This window comes from Heteronotia binoei, chromosome 3 (genome assembly GCF_032191835.1).
Source record: "Heteronotia binoei isolate CCM8104 ecotype False Entrance Well chromosome 3, APGP_CSIRO_Hbin_v1, whole genome shotgun sequence".
NCBI classification, from domain to species: domain Eukaryota; kingdom Metazoa; phylum Chordata; class Lepidosauria; order Squamata; family Gekkonidae; genus Heteronotia; species Heteronotia binoei.
In genome coordinates, this window is record NC_083225.1 from 56,649,671 (window position 1) to 56,670,478 (window position 20,808).

Consider the following 20,808-nt stretch of genomic DNA (forward strand, 5'->3'; position numbering starts at 1 on the left):
TTCCTTTTTACTCTTTCCCAAAATTTCCTGGAATTTGTGAGAACTGGAGAAGAGAGAAAGGGATGGACTGTTTGATAAGAAACTCAGTTTCCATGGCTTTTATTGGGCTCACTGGGCCTTATAGTGATCAGGCCCAGTACGAACAGTAGCTGCATGCCTGGGAAAATAGGTAGCCACATTTCTCCCCCCCCCCCCCTCCAACCATGTTATGAAAGAAGAAGTGAGTGGGGGGGGGATTCATTGGCAAACATATTGGTGGAACATCTGTTTAAGTTTGTAGCATATCTCACAAACAATTAGTCATGTGTTCCATTTCCCTATTAATTTCATTTGGAACTAGATGTTTATAAAAGTCAACATAAGCTATAATTTCCAACAATTCCATAAGGAAATCATCGGGGGTGGGAGGGGGACCACAATCTTTTTCTGAATCAACAGTAAGCACCTACTAAAATGTGTTATGAGGCTGCAATTCCGCATACACTTAGCTTGATAGGCAGAGATCTATTTTAGATATTTCCATTTAAGCTAGTTACAGGAAGTACAACTGACTTGTATTTCCTGCTTCCTGTGTTTCTCCATCACATCCAAAAAAATTCTTTTTCCCAAATGTGGCCAGTATAAGGGTAATATGTACATAAGCAGAACATAAGGGAGAAAAGACTATGACTATAGTAAATATATAATGTAAATAAATAAGGTATCTGGCATCACATATATAATCAGGTCATTAAAAATCAGTCTACAAAATTATCTAAGACCATCATGCATCACTGAAGAATTTCAAAAGCACAAAGATAATTCAACTTCATTTTTTAACTTAATAAACCTGAAATATTTAAATCAATTAAGAATGTGAAAAGGAATGGGATAGAATAATAAATAATTGTAACATCTCTACCTGCACAATATGCTGACACTTTAAACGCACCTTGTAAGCAAATATTTTCCAAACAAACATGGATATATAATTTTACCCTAATCCTTGTTCTATATTACTATAGTAATCTGCTGGACCAAACTCCTGTAATAGATACAAAATGCTCTCACTGGGAACTATGTCACAGTTTTCAAATACTTTATTCAATGTTGTAAACTATCTAAAGGATGAAATTCCTCAGCCTCTAGATACTTCCTATATTCCATTTGCTTTCTAAAACTTTACTTAGGTGAAACTGTTTGGGGAATTTTAAACAGCGAAGCATCTAATATGTTTACTGGTACAGAGCCCTGAGCAAGAGTCAAAGCACAGCTAGTACTGACAGGAAAGTTTCCCCAGTAGTTAGGGATCTTTCATCAAGTGCAGTCTTTGCTTTAGAGGCAAGAGATAACATCCTCATGCAAAAGAAGTTTACCATATTTACTTTGACTTAAATTCAAATGAATGCTACTTATTAGCTAATTCTAGCCAATATGGTGCATTTGTTTCTTTGGTTAATGTTATTTTCAGATATTGTTATTAGCTACACATTTTCAGGAAAATGGCACACATTGCATAGTGATGACAAGCAACATGGGTTTTGTAGTACAATCCGGTTATGATTTAGACAGTACAATGCCTCTTTCACACTCAATAATAGCAACACAGATTTAAAGCTCTGATTATGATGACATCTGCCAGCCCCCAAAGCAGCAAGAACAAACAGATGCATCTGGGCAACAGAAGTTCCCTTTCAGCACCTGAGACAGCACTCTAAAAACTGGCTCCATTCCCTTCAGTAAGTTTCAACATGCAATCTCCGCTGATGCCCTCAACAAAACACCCACATCCAAGAACTAACTGCATATGGCACACTCGAGCCAGCCATTATGTTGGCTCCTGCTGCATTACAAGCCCGCAAATCAACAAGAAGTCTTTGCCCAGCAACAAAATGCACCATCTTTGGGGAAGCACAATATCCAAGGGGGTAAGGGGACATACTTAGGGTTAGCAACTGGTCCCTCTGCATTTGAGCCACATGCAAAAAACCCCAGAAACTTTTGTAAAGTAGTTAAGAGGTAGTTTGTGTCTACTCAGAGCCCTCTGAAAGGGGCTCTTCTTGAACAGCCCCCAACCTGATGGTCCCATAAAACACATTCCAGACCCTTGCTTTAAAAGTAATTTACTAAAGCCAGGCCATGAATTACTGAACAAGCTTTATCTCCAAACCAGTATCATGGCTCCAATCAGTTTCCCTCTACTCACCATGTTGACTTCAGAAACCATGTCAATACTCGCAATGTCTATGTTCATCCCAACATTCACTGGGGGGCCTAAGGAGAGGCACAGGAGAGGAGTCAGTTTCTCTAAACAAAAAGCCATGCACACAAGCAGAGAGAAATCTACCAACCCTTTCAAAGAATGCCCAAACGAATGTCCCCTTTCCACTGCCCCCCCCCCCAAAAGCGTTAATTTCTCACCTCCAAAATCCGGTCTGAGGCGAATGTCGTAGCCTTTCAACAATTTATCCACAGTTTCTTTCACGAAAGACATATTGCCAGGATCATTCACACTGTGGAGAGAAGGGAGTTGGACGGAGGGCAGGAGCGGAAGGGAGAGAAGATCGTGGAGAAAAGGGAAAGTGAAGTAGTGATCATGGGGGGGGGGGGGGGAGGAGAGGAAAGGGGAAGAGGCGGGAGAGCCCAGAGGGGGGAGCGGCGGGGGCGGCGGAGCAAGGGGGCAGCAGGAGAGGTCTGGTCAGTTGGGTTCCTGAGCGAGCCGCAGTCGCCCTCCCTCCCTGTCCCCTCCCCTCCCCTCCCTCCCCTCCCGCCAGGCGCCGCTCCTACCTCTGGGCGCAACAGACCACGGCCACCAGGACGGGAGCCGAGAAGATGCCGAAGATCCTGCCTCCCCCAAAGCCCCACATCCCTCCGCTCGGGGCTCCCGCGCCGCCGCCGCCGCCGCCGCAGCAGCAGCCGCCGCCGCCGCGTGCGGTTCCGGCTGCCCGAGAGCCGCTGAGGAAGAGGCGGAGGCGACCGTCCCCTTGACTGTCTCTGGCGCTCGCTCGCTGGCTGGCTGGCTGCGCTCCCCCACCCCACCCCACCCCCCGCCCCGCCACCCAAGGCGGCCTGGCGCCGAGGAGAGCCCCCCCTCCCTCCCGCGAGGAGGAGGAGGAGGAGGGAGCGCGCGCTGCACGGCGCGGGGCGCTTAGGGCACTGGCGAGCTGCGGCCGCGGGCTGCCATGGGGCGCCTCCGCCTCCGCCTCCCCCGAGGAGCTTCTTGCAGCCTCTGCACAGCGTCCATGCCACGGAGGGCCCCCCGAGCCGCTCTGCCCAGACGCCTCTGCCCGCCTGCAGCCACCTCGCCGGCGAGGAACCAGCAGCCCTCGCCTCCTCCTCCTCCTCCGCCTCCTCCTCCTCCACCGCCGCGCCGCCGCCGCCGCCGCTGGCCCCAATGCCGTGTGCGCACTCAGGCGCGAGCCGGGTGGAGCCGGGCGCAGGGCAAGGCAGCGGCAGCGGCAGCCACAGGTGAAGCTCCTGCGTCGGGCGCGAAGGAAAGCGCGGGACTTGCGCGGGGCGGGCGGAAGGGGCGACGGGCCCCGCGGGGAGCACCGCCGGGCGGTTCTCCCGCGCTTGGCTCGCCACACGGGCGGCAGTGTGGGCGCCTCTTCCCGCGCAACAGCCCGCATAGCTGGGGGCTCGGAAGCAGCGGGCGTCAGTCGGGGCCGCTTCGCAGAGTCTGAGGGCTGCCTAAGGCACAGCACAATGGGGAGCAGCGCGATCTTTTGCTTCCATCGACTTTTTACCCGGCTCTGTCGAGGCTCGTCGTGTCTCTTCTTGTCCAGCTTTGCGCAGAGACTCAGGGGCTGCTAAGAGTAATGAAAGCCCTCGGCCTTAGGAATGCTGGCCTTCACTGCTCACACATGAGGCTGGCCACCTTGCGATTGCCTGGGATGTGCCAAGTGGAGGAGCCCCCACTCTGCAGAAGCCTGCGCTCTTACTAAGGAGCAAGGCCTGTAGACCTCAGTGGGACTTACTTCAAGCTTAAGATTGCACTCATAGTACTCCCTCACAGTCACAGGTGATATTTCACCGCTCCCCGGGAATTCCAGGTGGCCACAAAACTTTTCCTCGCTGGGCTGGCTGTTATGAAGATCACAGTGACTGCCATTGTGTGTGACTTCAGTCCAGCAACAACCTGTCATCAGGACCATAGTCACAGGGGGGGGGGTCTATGGGGGTCCTGCCCCCTGATTTCCTCTAGGGGGGGGCTCCTACTCAAGCCCCTGACCTCCCCTCTCCCCCCTGCTGCCACATGATTCACCCCCACCCTCTCAGCTTTCACCCCTGCAGCTCCTCTGGAGGAGGCAACAGAGGGGGAGGGGGACTGTTTAAATCATACAGGAGGGGCAGCAGGAGCAGCTGCCAGCCTCCCATGCAATTTAAAGGAGGGAAAGAGTAAGAGGGAAGGGAAGAACAGGTGCTCTGAGTTGTGTGCCCTGAATCCTGGTAGCAGTGTGTGTGTGTGTGGGGGGGGCTACTTAGTGCCTTGACTATTATTTATGCCCCCTGACCTTTAAACTCCTGGCTATGGGCCTACCTGTCATGCTCCTAACCTGATTATATGGGAGTCACCATGGTGTTTGAGTGGCAGAATACCAGTCAGGCTAGATACACTCAGTGGTACTTCTGAGCTTTACGTCTTAGGCCAGGGACAGCCCCGAGACATTTTGACTCCAGAGGTGGGAAATCCAAATGCCCCTCTAAAATACAGTAAGAGACCAACTCTTTTAAATTACACTCCAAAGCTGGTGCATGAAGTGGCCCTCTCCTGCAGACCTGTGGATAAAGCTCAGCTGGGACTGGTTTGACTCTCTTGACCTCCTTGGCCAGGTGCCCACATATTGTGCATTTTATGCTATTCAACCTTCTCTAAAAACAGATTAATTCATAATGCAGCAGAGGGTTTTTTTTTTTTTTAAATCTTTTTTTAGGCACTATACATCATCAGACACAATGTATGTGAGTAATGCCCTATTTAGGCACTTTTGGAAGAAAATGTGAGGTGTGAATAAATCAGCACTTGTATAAAGTCTGTTATATTTTTATAATTAAGGTTATTTCTCCTATTTAGCCCTGCTGTGATATGTAGGGGGAGGGCTCCATGAGGAAATTTGTGACATATATAGAACATTTGCTTACCTAGATTCTTCGAGAACTTTAAGATGCTTTCAAAACTTGAAACGGTCTCTATGCACACTATCTAATTTTCAAACATTTTAAGAGCCCTGTGTGTCTCTCCGTGTTACTAATTCACTTAAATAAAAAGTTTTTGATTTTTTTTTTTGTAATGCTTTGGGAAATAATGATGTACAGACACAAGCCAATAGATGTTCACACAGCTAGCTTTTTCCAGGGCCAGACTATAAGAAAAACTTGCTGAACTTTTTTTTGCAGACCTTGCCATTGTGTTTTGAGGGCAGCAATGGCTCTTACAATGTTGTGTGTTCATACTTTCCTTTTATTGGGTCTGATCCAAGCAAATCCCTTGGAGTTTGGTAGAAAAGAGCTAGGAACCTGTCTTAAGTCCCTTTGATTTCAAAAGGGGGAGTAAAAGAGCTTACTTTTGACTGGACTGTGACCTTGTAATTTCCCAGACATACTAGCAAGAGTATCTTTCCAGATATACAGATTATTAAGAAGGGAGTTAAGTTATTGATTTTAAGACCCTATGCTCATCAAGGTCAGACCAATATAATAAAATGAGTGGACAGCACCTTTGGTTTACCTACTCTAGGGCTCCCTTCAATATAGTGACAAAATCTGATGTGCCCTAAATGCAATTCGGTTCAAACTTGAATTTGCTTTTAAAATAAACTAAATACAAATATTTCCATGTGTCATATTAATGTAGTGAACAAATGGAAGTATTGTCAGAGAGACACTGAAACATGGAAGAATCTTGGCCCTTATTATGTATTCCTTAAGGTATGTCTCATTTTAAACTCATTACTGCACTTTAAAACAGGCTGAGCTTCATAAAGGGAAATAATTTGGACCATGTCCAAACTATTAGAGAGATGTAGCCAGGGTGTCTGCATTTCAATAGAGGTCAGCTCAAGCGGGACTGAGGCCCTGTTGCCGCATTACCCGGAGTAATACAATTGTCCAGTTTATTGGCTGCTCTCTTATGTTCGGGGGAGGGGGATCTTCTGTCCACATAGTTTGAGTAAATTGCATGGTCACTTACTAGGCTAGTAGCACCCTCCTTAATGTTGCTAGTGTGCTGTATATAATTCATGGTGTGTTTATCACAGATATTATCAAGGTATTATATGTCACAGATATTATCAAGGCATTATATATTTAGTATAATTGAAAAGGTGTCATCAGCATGGTATATACCCATTCTAACCACATGGGCAGAAGTTGCAGATCTTGCTGACATACAGTTTGCAAGTCTTGAAGATTTATCCCATAGTCCTGGCATTCATTTTTGACACTGATCTGCTTATAATTCCATTTATGATTCTTGGATTTTAGATTAGTGTGCATTTCCTGGGAAATCTTTAATGAGTGCTCCTAGGATTCCACAACTGGAGACTCCGGGGCCTGGGAAGTGCTGCCTAGCCTAAAGAGATACAAATAAAGTAACATCTGTTTAAACAGAACTTCTGTGAATTTCCTGCATGGTGACTGTTGAAGAATCAACCCACCACACCTAACCCCCTTTTCAGAATCAGAAAGCTATTTGCTGATTAGGATTCTGTTAATTAAATCAGTCAAACTAAATACTTTCTGGCCTCTGGGTATTGTTGCTGTTGCTTTATGGTACTTTCATGCTTATTGATGAATACTCTCTGTGCTGTTATGTTCCCAGAAATTAGTAGGTATCTTCATTATATACTGTGATCATAAATGTAGAGTTTTCTCCTGTAGACTGCTCCTCTAGAAAATGTGTATCAATAGTATAACTTTATTACATAGAGCATTACTGTGCACTATTCCTATTATGAACTTTAAGATGTATAAAGAGCATATATATTCATAGGCATGAATCCCATTGAAAATTACTGCTGACTGAAGAATTTTGTCTACTTTCTTACTGCCTCCTCTTGCTGCAGCCCAGAATGCCTTCTGAATTGCCATTCCTTGGATGCAGGAGGCCCCCAGAATAGTAGAGGGAGAGAGAATTACCAAAAATTGCCTCCCTTCTGTCAGTAGAAATGATTGGCAGGCTCCTACTCATAAACTGCAGCCCCCCCCCTTCCCCCCCAGATACCTTAGGATATTGCCATCTGATAAGCCCAGGGCCGGATCTAGAGGGGAGCAGAGGGGGCATTTGCCCTGGGTGCTACCGAAGGGGGGGGGGGGTGCCAACTTGGGTATGGAGTCCATTCTATTCTATGGGCCCATAAGATAGAATGGGCCCATAAGGGGGCATCATTTTTTTTAATTTTGCCCCCCTTCAAAAAACATGTAGATCCGGTCCTGGATAAGCTAATATGTTATTTATTTTTTATTAGCCTATTTTCCTCTGTACAGTAGGCTGAAGATGGGTTACTACAAACAATGTAACCCTGCCCCATGTATTTTTTAAAATTTTCAGATTTAGATTTACCCCCTAATGTAATTTTTTTTTTCAGATTTTTCTGCAAACCTAGAGGGTCACCCAAGTTTTCAGAAAAGCATGTTTGGGGCAAGTGTGTCCCATATATGCTGATCTAGGTATCTGTAGATAAGGGGCATGCTTGGGAAATATGTAGATGATAACAAAGTCTAATGATGGTCACTCCAGTAGGGAAACAATTTCATTAAACTCACCTTGTGTCATAAATTGCATATAGTTTTTTGTTCTCTTCAACAGCATTCCTAGAAATAAGTGAAAGAAATTATATTTTAGTCTTAGTGTTTCTATTGGAAGTTGTAGTTGATTATAGAGTGAACATTCAGAACGAACTCTGAAGTACATCAAATATTTCAAACTCTTCTTGCAAATTACCATGGAATGTACAACCTGCTTTCTACCTCTGTCACTTTTCTTTTGCCTGCTTTCCTACTAGCCTCTTGCACAAAGCTTCTAAGAAACCTGGATTCATTAACCAAGGGCACATCCTTACAGGCTTATTTGGTAACTTTAACTAGAAAAACTTGCAAAGAATTAAATTATCCAATAGGTCTTTCTGAACCAGTTTGGATCTCCATATTTGAGATCCAAATGTATACTAATATTTTGTTTTATGACAATGCCATCCAAAGCAGAGTTATCTTTTTCTTTGTCCATTGAACACAGTGGACTTAGAATGTTATCCTGTTTAGGAGCATATTGTCATTGTACCTTCCCTGCTACTGATACTGTTACTTAACTTTATTAAGTGCCATCAATGATGTGCACAGAACGCAAAGATGACACAGTCCTTGCCTAGATGAATTAAAATGCACATTTTCTACATACTCTCTCCATAATATTTATGTATTTGTTTTAAAAAAACATTTTCCAGACTGCTTTCCTACGGCTATTCCTTAAGCAGTGTACAAATATCTGAGTATAAGCATATTAGAAACATTAAATAAAACATATTAAAGCAATAAAGTGGTCTCATGGGCTGTCTTCTCTGAGAATGAATGCCTCAATAGATACCCCAGTCTAGTCTAACGTTCCAGTTTTGTCAGTTTGCAAAACTGTAGCAATACAACAATAATTTTTACTTCTTCTGCTAAATACAAGTCTAGTCTGGCAAGGATGTTTGGTCCTGACCTGAGACCAAGGAAGGTCCCCCTGACATCCTCCATTACTATTAGGTTTGCTCTGGAAAGAAGTGAGCAACAGTAAATTAGGTTTGCTTTGGAAAGAAGTCAGCACAGTGTTTCACAGAACTCAATTGTAAGGTTGTACAATCTGTTTTATCTTTTTGTCATTACAATCTCAAATAATTGGGATGGCATTCAAACTACTCAAAGTAATTTATGACTGCTAACAAGAGTTTCATTGGATGCATGTCTAATGAACATAAGATAGCTAATGAAGGAAACTCTCAGTGGCTTTTGATACCACTCAACATGGTATCCCTGAATATGGCATCTTTATCAATCTTTCTGCTGGGATGGGGGTTAAGGGCTAGTTCACAACCAATTTATGGCAACTGCATAGGTTTTCAAGGTAAGAGAGGTGATTTTCCATTGCCTGGTCCTGTGTAGCAATCCTAGACTTCCTTGTTGGTCTCCCAGTCAAGTACTAACCAGGGCTGACCCTGATTAGCTTCCAGGATCTGATGAGATCAGGCTAGCCTGGACTATATAGTCAGGGTAGTTGTGGGATAGCTGTCCCTAGACTTGGGAAGGTTCTTCCCTTTCTGTCTGCATCAGGTGCCATTGCAGGGGTTTTCCAGAACCAGGTCAAGACTTTGTTAATTCTGTCTGGCTTTTAACTAATTTATATTTCATTCCCTGCTCCCCTTCTCTCCTTACCTTGTATGTGTTAGAATTTTTAGTGGTTACTATTTTGTCTCTTAATTACCAGATGGTGTTGTGTTCCTGCTGTTTTAAAATGTAAGTTTAATAAATCTTGTGGGCAAATTCTGATTTACTTTCATGTTATCTGAGCTATTTTATTTATTTGTTACTGTCACGAACCATCTTGGGCAAGTCATATAGAACTATTGTAAATTCTGCAGAAATAAAGGTATTTTGTTACAGATCAACACAAATGCAATAGATGGATTAAAGCTGAGTTAGAAAGAAAGGTAGCAGACATTTGGCTGCAGTGCAGCCCAAATGCAGTAAATTGATTAAAACTAGATTCGAAAGAAAGGTAGCAGCCTCAAAAGTGAATTAGGAAAGTATTTTAGCAAAGACCATCACTGTGATTCCTGCACAAAAATCAAAGAGGAGGAAAAAAAGATGCCTCTAAGATTTTCAGTTTTTCCCCTTTGTTCTAAACTGAATGAACTTTGAATTTCTAAACTATCTAGTCAAAACTCATTAGGTGGGTATTTTTCCTCAAAGAAAAATCAGTGCTGCTGTGAAGTTATGATTCCATAGAAGCAGACAACTGTCATACTTTGAGTCTATTAAAAATTCTTCATATCGCTCTAGTTAATAACAGACATGCACTTATTATGAGCCAATATTATTAAGCAGAGAACAACTGTGGGCAGCCAGGCAGTTGCTGCTGATGGTAAATCAAATCGAGAGCATATGGTTTTACTGTTGCTACCATCCGTGGTGCTGTGTTACTGAGAAGGCTAATGTTTTATGTTTGCCATTATGACTCAAGATACAGATTCAGCATTAGACAGTAAAAATGAAATCACTAGCATGATAACAGAGAATTATACTGGGTAAATTGTATGGTGTTTAACCTGCACTGAGCATTCCTGAAGATGGAAACTGCAACAGAATGGGATTTTAGGCTGCCATCCAGGCAAATACATGATGTACTTTGGCTGCATTCGCTCTGGTCCTGAGATTAATCAATAACACCAGTTCAGCTACTTCAATTGCTCATGATTTTCAAAAGGTCTGTAAGACTACAGCTGAGTTAAAGGATGACTTTATGCTGGTTCTGCTGCCACTAGTCTGGCTTTTTGCTATGGAGAGTCAAATGTTTTTTCATACCTCAGCCATCCAACCCTATTGGGAAAAGGTGCCTGATCATTTGGAAAGTCTCATCCTCAAGAAAAAGGGTTTTGGAAGATCTATACTTCAGATCGCTTCATCTGTGTGATCTGGTATTTAGCCTGCTAATCAGAATCTCAGTTTTTCTAACATCTGTTGGAGGGCCTGAGTGGCTTTGTCATGCAGTCTGTTGAGGGAGGGCTAGTCCCACCATGCCGTGTCTTCTAACCATGATCACATAGCTGTGCAGCATGCCCAAGTGGAGTAACTGAGGGTGGGGTGCAGGGCTGCAGGTATTCTTGTTCTCTGAAATATTACACTTCCAGCTGAGTACTGGCTGCCCAGTTGCAATGCCCTACCGCTTACTGGGATCGGTTGACACATTTCACATTTGCTGATGGAACTGTAATTAGACTACATCAGTTTTTTTAAAAAAAACATTTAAATTTCTTCTGACAATATATCTTTTAAGAAATGCATTTGTTAGTCTATTGAGTATCACAAAACTCTTTGTTATTTAAGATTTTATTTTGACTTGGAATATATATGAAGATTTTTCATGATTATAAACAGGACTGTTTCTGAACTGAATGAATCCCCCCCCCCCAATTTTTGTTTTATTTGCTTGATCAAATGAGTGCAATTATATGAATGTTATGGGGATAACAGAAAAAATATGACTACTATCATTCAGAAGACTGCTTAAGGCAAAGGTGTCAAACTCGTTTGTTGTGAGAGCTGGATCTGATGGGACGAGCCACGCATGACATAAAACGTAATGCCACGTACCAGAGATGCAAACTTTATAAAGGACAAAGGCAAACCCAATTAACGATATTATTTTTTTTATTAAAAATGCAAACAAAAGTAATTGATTTCTAGTAATGAAAGCCCCAATGAATGTATTTAATCATATGCAAAACTAGGGTTTTTCCCAAGCAGTATCATAAAAGGGGCAGTATCTTACATTTCTATACAAATTAGATATTTTTGTGTATATAGAACCTTTAAAAGATGAGTAATCTTCCTTGCAAGTAAGTAAGGCAGTTTTTCAGCGCACACACCCAGCCTCAGTAGCCAAGCACCACTACAATCTGTCTCCTGTTCTTTGTTTCTTCTCTCCCCCCTCCCTCCATCCCACCTCTGAGAATTTCAAGGAGGCACACTTGACTCACCTCTCCACTGCCCATCCCTACCACAACCATGCAAGGTGGGCCAGGCTGAGCAACTGGCCATGGGTGACCCAGATGACAGGGTCCTGGATGAGAGGGGTCTGGACTTGACTATCTCAGATTCCCCCACTCCCAATTCTCTTCACTTCAACTACACATACCTCACTGTGTGCACCTGCTTCCCCCTCACACCAGTTGCTTGTGGGCCAGGTAAGAGCCCTGAATCGACTGGTTCCAGCTCTTGGGCTGTACATTTGACACCCCTGTCTTAAGGACTAACAAATTTATCGTGCCATAAGTTTTTGTGAATTTGAGCCCAATTTGTTATGTGCATTTTTACTGCAGCAGACTAATATGTTATCCATGTGGATGGTAGATACCATAAGATCCATATTCCACCAACCAGCTTCTGGGAGGTTTTCCAAAGGCATATCTGTGATTATAGACTCACCTGCTTGTCTCATATTTGTTCAGACTTGGACAAGAATGTTTCCTGATTGACACAATATAGCTGAAATCACCCAGCAGCTAATAGTGGCCATTGATTGTGGTCTGGGCACCCTACTGAGTACAACAGCTGTTTGAAATTTTTGGTGTCATTGGGACATTAGTTAAGGCCATCTGTGTTTTAGCACTGCTTTGGCTTTCAGGACTCCATCATTTTATCAAGTCCAGTGCAAAATTTATTCCAGTTAACCCACGTTTATCCTGAAACATATGAGGCAAATAAGCTGAAACTATTTTATATTTTCCAATGACTTAATATTGCTGAAAAGTTTTCTCAAGTCTGCAGAATATGGCCACAATCCAATGTAAACTCAAAGCACTTAGCCCTTTGAAATCAATATAACCTCATTTATGTTCAAAATGGAGATACTTGACACTTGGACATACAAAAAAAATCATCAATGTGTATGCTGTTAGAGTTTAACAGAATCACCTCTGGAGAAATGATTATGGTTTTACTGGCAAGTGCTTTCATTTTTTTTTTAACCAGATAGAAGCTGATTGATTTTGAAGTCTATCAAGAGGAGAGAAATGTTGCAAATTCCAAAGCAAAATATGTAGGATATACATATTAAATTTCCAAGATATTAAAACATATTCAGTGATTGCATTATCATTGAAAACTGATGAAATCATAGGAAATATTTCAGATAGCAAGTTTCTATTCTTAATATTTCAGTCTTCTCTCTTCCAATTCAAATAATATACGTGTAAAGTTTTCTCAAATCATTATGTATGAACAGCTTACAGTTCTGGTGATTGTTTAGTTTTTTTCTTAAGTCATATCCTGCCTTTCTCTTCAGCACAAACCCAATGCAGCTTACAATGCAGGGATTTGAACCTGCATTTCCCAGATCCTTATTTTGACACTCTAGTCAGTATTCTGTGCTGGTGCTCTCTCATATTTTTAAGATGATGTATTCAGATGTTAAGTAAACATTAAGTAAGTTTAAATGTATTCTGATGCCTCACTTGCATGAAATAATATTACAACATTAACAGATATTGCATTTCATCCTTTGATAGACTCTTCTTAAACTTTTTAAAGTGTCATAAATACCTCAGTAAATTCAATCTATTATCACAATGCTATGACATATTTGGGAGCAGTTTTGCAGACTACAGAAGGTTCTCAATTTCCACAAAAGAAAAACACTCAACATCTAATTCTTTAATATATGTGTGTGTGTGTGTGTGTATATATATAATATATATATAATATATATATAATAGCCCTGATATGATATTATGTAATCTTGATGTTACCTGTCCTGAATCCATTTGGGAAGGGCTTGGTATAAAAGTTATATATATATATATATATATATATATATATATATATATATATATATATATATATATATATATATATATATATATATATAACTTTTATACCAAGCCCTTCCCAAATGGATTCAGGACAGGTAACATCAAGATTATATAATATCATATCAGGGCTATTTTTGTAGCAGGAACTCCTTTGCATATTAGGCCACACACCCCTGATGTAGCCAATCCTGGAGCTTACTAAGAGCCCTGTAAGCTCTTGGAGGATTGGCTACATCAGGGGTGTGTGGCCTAATATGCAAAGGAGTTCCTGCTACAAAAAAACCCTCTATAACCTTAAAAAGCAGTTAATATATAGCATTAAAGCTTAAAGCAATTAAACATTTTAAAGATGACAAGGAAAAGGGAATCAGAATGGATAAAACAAATTCAAAGTCCTGCCATAAATTGGATATGTTGTAACAGGAGTACATCACTCATATCATATCGGAACTCCACTTGGGGCAGATAGGGCAACTTCTGTGCAGGGAGGCCAGATAATGGGATGTCCACTGCCTCAGCCAAAAGCCTAGTGGAACAGCTCCATTTTACAGGCCCTGCCAAACATCTCCCTCCACAGAAATGAATGGGATTATATTAGAAACATTCAACATTTTTAAGAAACAGATGGGTAGACCTAGAGAAGTTCAGTGTGTTCTTGTTTTGTTTTGCTACAAGCAAATGCGCTATGATTTAGCTCTAGATGTGCCAAATATTTTAAACATTTGTGTACTTATGGTGAAAAATAGGCATATTCCAGCCTGTTCAAATGTGCAGAACATTTCCATCTTTAGTTCTTTCCTTCAGACTACTGATCTCTGCCCTTCCCAAATACAATCTAAAAATTTCTTATATAGAACAATACTTTTGTCTCTATATAAATGTACTCAGTGTAAGAATATCCCTGATATGGTTGAGCACAATAATGTATTACAGTTCTGCATGCCCTGATGAACTGTAAACTGAAGTGGTCCAAAATTATCTAGAATTCCTCACCAGTTCCTTGATTCTAGTTGAAGGCTTTTTGCCAGTGTGTGGGTGACATTGGAAAATAAATTGTAAGTGTAGCTCTGGCTGGCTGGCTGGCATAATATGAGTGAGTCTCTCTTTCTCCTGCTTCCTCCCTAATCCCTTTCTCTTTGCCAACTGTTCTTTTTCAGCTGTTGCCCTCCTGAGGAAAAAAATTATTTTACTCTCCCTAGGAAACCTTGTCAAGGGACAGCAAGCATTCAGAAAGAAGCCCAGCTGCATTCAAAGCAGCTGGCAGAGTTGAAAGCTTCCGATGAACCATCTGGTTCTTCAGGAGTCTACCAGATGCATTAAAAGTTCATCCACCATATTCAGTTTTAACTTGCAGTTTTATTTGTGCATACTTTCCAACATAGATTTGTTATATTCACATTTTTTTTAAAAAAAATGAGTAGACAAGAAAAGTCTCAGGGGTTTGGGAAAACAGTCATCTGTCCAATTGTGAACCTGGTCTCCATGTGGATAGAAAAATATAGAGGGTCAGGTTCAGATAGGGGGCATTCTTCTGCAGACCTGTGGAGATGCCCCAAGTTTGTAGGAAAATTTGAAAAACCATCAAAAATTGAGAGGTTAAGGCCCCCTGGACACAGGAATGTTGTCTGAGGTTGCACAGATAACATAAGGGAGTATCTGCTTAGGGCTGGCTGTGGTGTGGGCAGAAAAGAAACTGTCACCTAAGCCAGGTGGGCAGGGAAAGGAGCCACAGCCACATGTGCTTGGTAGTTGGACAGATGGGGATAGGAGAGCTGGAACCACTGCTACATGAGCCATGCAGGTGGTGGTGCTATGCTGAGGGCAGATGAAGGGGAAGAAAGAAGGACAGCTAGACTGGCTCCCCACACATGAGCCAGGTAGCTATTAATGAAAGCCCTGCTAGCAGATGTGCTGACTGGTGACCCAACAAGAGAGCTATGGAAACCAAAAGATGGGATTTGTTCTGTGTGTGTGTGTTCTGAGTCCCCCTGCTTGTAGATATACACCTGCTTTTGGATTATAACTTTTGGTTATACTCCATAAAATTTAACAGATTGTTCAATATATGAAAACATGTTCTGCAATATAACAATAATAACAAAATGCCATGTTATCATGAAGTGGAAATTTTCCATCAACAGAATACAGCTTTCCTGTCTCCCTTTCATGGTGCAAGCCACTGGTCTCTTTGAAATGCTTCTCCTGGGGGTTGGGGGATCCTAAGGAATGTCATGAGGGGGTCTGCAGCAGGGTGGGGAATCAGTGGAAGTGGCCAATATAGGCTGGATCCAGCTCTATGTCTCTCTTTGGGTCAAACATTTAATGCTTCTGAAGGCCTGTCAATGGATGGCTCATCAGGTCCAAATCAAGTTTACAGGCTTGGCTTCTAAGGTAAACTTTGCATGCACATTTACAGCTTTTATCTTTAAAAAGTATTAATAGCCACTTCACTCCTAAGGTGAATCCAGCCTTCTGACTCAACCAACTGCTTGCCAGACCCTGCTACAATTCTCTACAGTCAGTTGCATGCATGAGAGCCAGTTTGGTGTAGTGGTTAAGTGTGCGGACTCTTATCTGGGAGAACCGGGTTTGATTCCCCACTCCTCCACTTGCATCTGCAGGCATGGCCTTGGGTCAGCCATAGCTCTGGCAGAGATTGTCCTTGAAAGGGCAGCTGCTGTGAGAGCCCTCTCCAGCCCCACCCACCTCACAGGGTGTTTGTTGTGGGGGAGGAAGGTAAAGGAGATTGTGAGCCGCTCTGAGACTCTTCGGAGTGGAGGGCGGGATATAAATCCAATATCTTCTTCTTCTTCTTCTTCTCGACAAAGATGTTTCCCCTGCCCTACCGTCTTCTATCTGTCATAGCCTAGTTATATGAAATCAAGTTAAAATGACCCCCCCCCCCCCCCATTTGCCTGCTCACTAGAATACACAGCTATTACTCCTTGATAAGCATCCAGTTTGCAAACAATGCATACCAGGACTGGACACTGTCATACCAAGCAGACTGGGTTAATTCTGTATGCAATTGCACTGTTAGTTTGGTATTAAATTAATGACTGGCATAAAGGAGTGCACTGTCAGCATACAGCGCTATTTCTTAAAGGCTATTGACCCCTAGTAGAAGGATGTCAGAAAGTCAGACAGATGTATATATGTGCAGCTTGACATGGCAACTGTCAGACTCTGCTCTTTCACTCATGCATGAACACACACACCCACACACACACCCCATGCAGTAGAATACTAGTCATCAGAGATCCAGTTTTCAAGCACAGAGACAGAACTGGAGATAAACTAAATAGCTGCAAGAGCACCCTGCTGTGCTTCCCCAGCTGTTTAGAACTTAGCAACCAAGGGACTCTTCTCAGTGCTATTCCCTGTTACACACCTTTCCCCCATTCAGCCTCTGCTAGTGACTAAGCCTGATGGTTGCCAGTGTTACAAGCCTTCCTACGTCAAATACACTCCTATCAATATTGTGGCAGGAGTCGGCAGCAACAAATGAAGAGGTTTTAAAATATGTGTGTCTTCTGCAAATGGCAAGACAGCAGCCATTGATTAGTGCGGACTGTGCAAGCTACATGGCTGCACAATAGGTGCATGCTCAGGGCTTTTTTTGACAAACCATACAAAAAAACAAACACTGATATACTGGCTAACAACATTTAGTACCGTAATTCATATAAGACTTTTATGCACATTATGAACGAGTACAACTTTACAACATTACAAGAAAGGTCAATCCAATTTCATTCATATAAAGCTTATATGCACATTAAGAAAAAGTACAACTTTACGTTGTTACAAGAAAAGTCCATCCAATCTCAATGAACACCTGGATATAGGCTCATTTCATCTAGAAAACTTTCTCAAGAATATTTCTATTTCCTTCCATTTAGGAGCAAGCTAGACATGAACCTCTTTTGCTGTCTGGCTTGCTCCTAAATTGATACATGAATTGAGAGTATTTTGCCATCAAAAGAAACAACTTGCTTCTATAATATAAATATAGTTGAGAGCATGCTGCCAGCAAAGGACTGGCTTACTCCTGTTATAAATATCCTTAGGTGGTACTGGGAGGTAAGTTCTTAATTACAACCAATAACATCTAAAAAGTATTCTTTAAAAATAATAATAAGAATAAGAATTTTCCACCTCCATTCAGCTTTGGGTTGGATCTTGTTATGATTACTATGGTTTATTCCAGAGCTTGAAGAAAATCAAGAGATTGCAGAGAGCATTTACATGGCATTGTAATAAGAGGCTGATGACACTGAATGAATTAGAAATAGTCTTGAGAAAGTTTTCTGGATGAAATGAGCCTATATCCGGGTGCTCATTGAGATTGGATGGACTTTTCTTGTAGCAACGTAAAGTTGTACTTTTTCTTAATGTGCATAAATGTCTTATATGAATTACTAAATGTTGTTAGCCAGTATATCACAGTGGTAGTTTTTTTTGTATGGTTTTTGATATGTGATCCCAGGTTGTTGGTTTTTCAGGGCTTTTTTTGAGCAGGAATGCAGTTCTGGCTGACTTGGCATCAAGCTGTATATGAATGAATTTGGATTGACCTTTCTTGTAACATTGTAAAGTTGTACTCTTTCATAATATGCATAAACGTCTTATATGAATTACGGTACTAAATGTTGTTAGCCAGTATATCACAATGGTAGTTTTTTTGTATGGTTTTTGATATGTGATCCCAGGTTGTTGGTTTTTCAGGGCCTTTTTTGAGCAGGAATGCAGTTCTGGCTCACTTGGCATCAGCGGTGTGGCCTAATATGCAAATGAGTTCATGCTGGCTTTTCGACAAAGAAAGCTCTGTGTGAAACAATGGTGATATCAGGGGGTGTGACCTAATATGCAAATGAGTTCATGCTGGGCTTTTCCTGACCCCCCCCCCTGTGCATTCTCAAGGAAAAGATGGGTGTGGCTGTTCCCAGGATATTTCCTGTGTCTTCAGTTTAGTGTTGATGTGCTGAACTTTGAAGGTAGCAGTGGCACACTTGCCATATTGATGCATCCTACAGGTAATTTGTACTTCAGTACACAGCCATGTAGGGAAACAGACTGTGTGCCTCTCTCTCACCATGCCACTGGGATGCTTTCTTTGTTTTCTTTCTTTTGTTTCTTTTCTTGGGATTCCTTCTTCATCTTCCAGTAGCTGTTCTTCTTTTGTTATCTCCCATATTCTTATGTTTCAAAATGATCTGCATCAGTGTTGAAGTGCTGAAGTTAGAATGTGGCACAGTTGCATGGATGCATCCTTAAGTTTATTGGCATTGCACAACACACCAGGTACGCAAGGAGCAAAGTTCAAGACCATAGCTTTATGTTCTTTCTTTATACTTAGGTCCAGTTAAGCAGCTAAAAATCTGCTCCCTATGGGAAGTTTAAGAGCCCAATATCAGAGCCATGTAGTGTGTGCTTCTGTATCTGTAACACTTATTTAAACACCTGGAAGTTCTGATCTTCAGATATTCCAGCTCAGCACTCTGTCAATAACAACCTCATTTATCTGCTCATTCCCTCTACTTAACATCAAGTGTTGGAGCTAGGAGAAATCATAGAGTGAAGCTAAGTGCTTCTGGCACAGTGTGGACCAGCAAGAAACACTCCTTGTTGGAAGAAGCAATTCAGAAGACTAACACCATTTATACTCTACAGAACATTAAAAAAATAAAACATATATGAATCAATAGCTGAGTGAGGAGCATTTAAATGGATCTGAGCATTTGAGGCTGTACTGTAAATTGGAAAATTTCCATTTTAGATTGGGGGGGGATCAGTCAGTTGGATGGCTTTGTCTGATTCATTATACAAATGATAAGGACAGAGAAATCAGGTTGTATGGATAGTCTTTTTCTTCTTCTCCAAGTAATATGAAGTCCTGTTGCCTTTGTGGGGTGGATTTATTTTATTTTATTTATTTATTATTCTAGGAAGGAAGAATACTGAAGACTTCTTTGTTAAAGTCTGTTAACTTGCACTCTGTATCTAAGGTCAGCAGAAATGCCAAGAAAACAGCAGCCAATATACAAAGGGTTGGATCCAACATAAAATTTCTACTTCTGCTTCACTAGAACATTTGCACAAGTGGAAACATGAGGTGGGGGGAGCCCATGGTAATTGCTTGCATTAAGTCAAATTTCTTGTATGCTCGGTTACTTTTCTGCTTGTGCAAGATACTGTGGAACCAGTTTCTGGGCATAATAATATACAGAGAGGAAAGCAGGCCCGTAGCTACGAGGGGGCCTGTGGGGGCACAGCCCCCCGACTACTAGGTGGGGCTCCCTGACTTCGGGCCCCTAACCAGCCCCCAGTGCCTTGGCTGCATCCTTCTCCATTCCTCCAACATTAAAATTGCACTGGAGAGGTGGCAGGAAGAGCCACCACCCTCCCTGCCCGCTGGGACTGATGCCGGGCAAGAGGACACCTGCAAGGAGAGGCTGCTCTGGCCCTCAAGGGGGCGGCGGGGGTAGGGAGCGGATGGCTCCATTACAGGCTTTCTCTGCCAGACAGGGCAGAGTAGGGTAGGCTGGCGCACACAAGCAGAGGTCCCGGCTGCAGTCTGGGGCTGGGGATCAGTGATGTTCGCTTGCAGGGGTTTTCTGGCCTGGTCTGGCTGGCCACCCGAGTGAGGGAGGGAGCTGCACTTGGGCAGCCTCGGCTCACCCTCCGATGGGAAGAAATCTGAATTGGAGGTCTTGTAGCCCCAGAAGTCTGCTGCAACTTGGTGGTGCTTCCCCCCTGCCCCTTGTCCCGCTGGGTTTGCCTAGCTGGATCATGCTACTGGTAAGGGCAGAAGACCATGCGGCACGTATCTAAATCTCTGAGTGGCTCCCCACCAAGGCTGCTGGAAGAGGGATGGAAAGGGATCATCTTGGAGCAACTAAGGAGAGGGGGGAAGCTGTATGGCAGCAAGCTGATAGCTTCCCTCCTCAGCGGTGGTAGAAGAGAAGGCCATGGAAGTTGGGGCCACTATGTGCCCCCTGAAAAAATTCAGGGCCCCCCAATTCTTCAAATCCTGGCTACGGGGCTGGAAGAAAGTGTTAGATGCTGCATAAGATCTTCCACAAGCAGAACTGCACTAAGGCTTTTAGTTTTTCCACTTGTGCATTGCTGGATCCAAGCCTTAGAGTGTTGATCACAAGGAAGACCTGCCTACTGATCTTCAGTGGGGAGGGCGAGATATAAGTTAAAAATTATTATTATTATTATTATTATTATTATTATTATTATTATTATTATTATTATT

At 42.5% G+C, this 20,808-nt stretch overlaps 1 protein-coding gene across 2 annotated transcripts in view; it reads right to left on the minus strand.

The window, feature by feature from the left end:
* Nucleotides 1–20,808, minus strand: part of LOC132568247 (gamma-aminobutyric acid receptor subunit beta-3) — a 310,478-nt gene that overhangs the window by 139,952 nt on the left and 149,718 nt on the right. The window contains exons 2-4 of one of the 2 annotated variants that reach the window (XM_060233862.1): nucleotides 7,744–7,791; nucleotides 2,401–2,492; nucleotides 2,186–2,253 (exon numbers count right to left, since the gene is read on the minus strand). In XM_060233862.1, the coding sequence (XP_060089845.1) occupies nucleotides 2,186–2,253; nucleotides 2,401–2,492; nucleotides 7,744–7,791 (208 nt within the window). Of the gene's footprint in view, nucleotides 1–2,185; nucleotides 2,254–2,400; nucleotides 2,493–2,766; nucleotides 2,997–7,743; nucleotides 7,792–20,808 lie in introns of those variants that run through there. The other variant, XM_060233863.1, reaches the window with a different exon arrangement.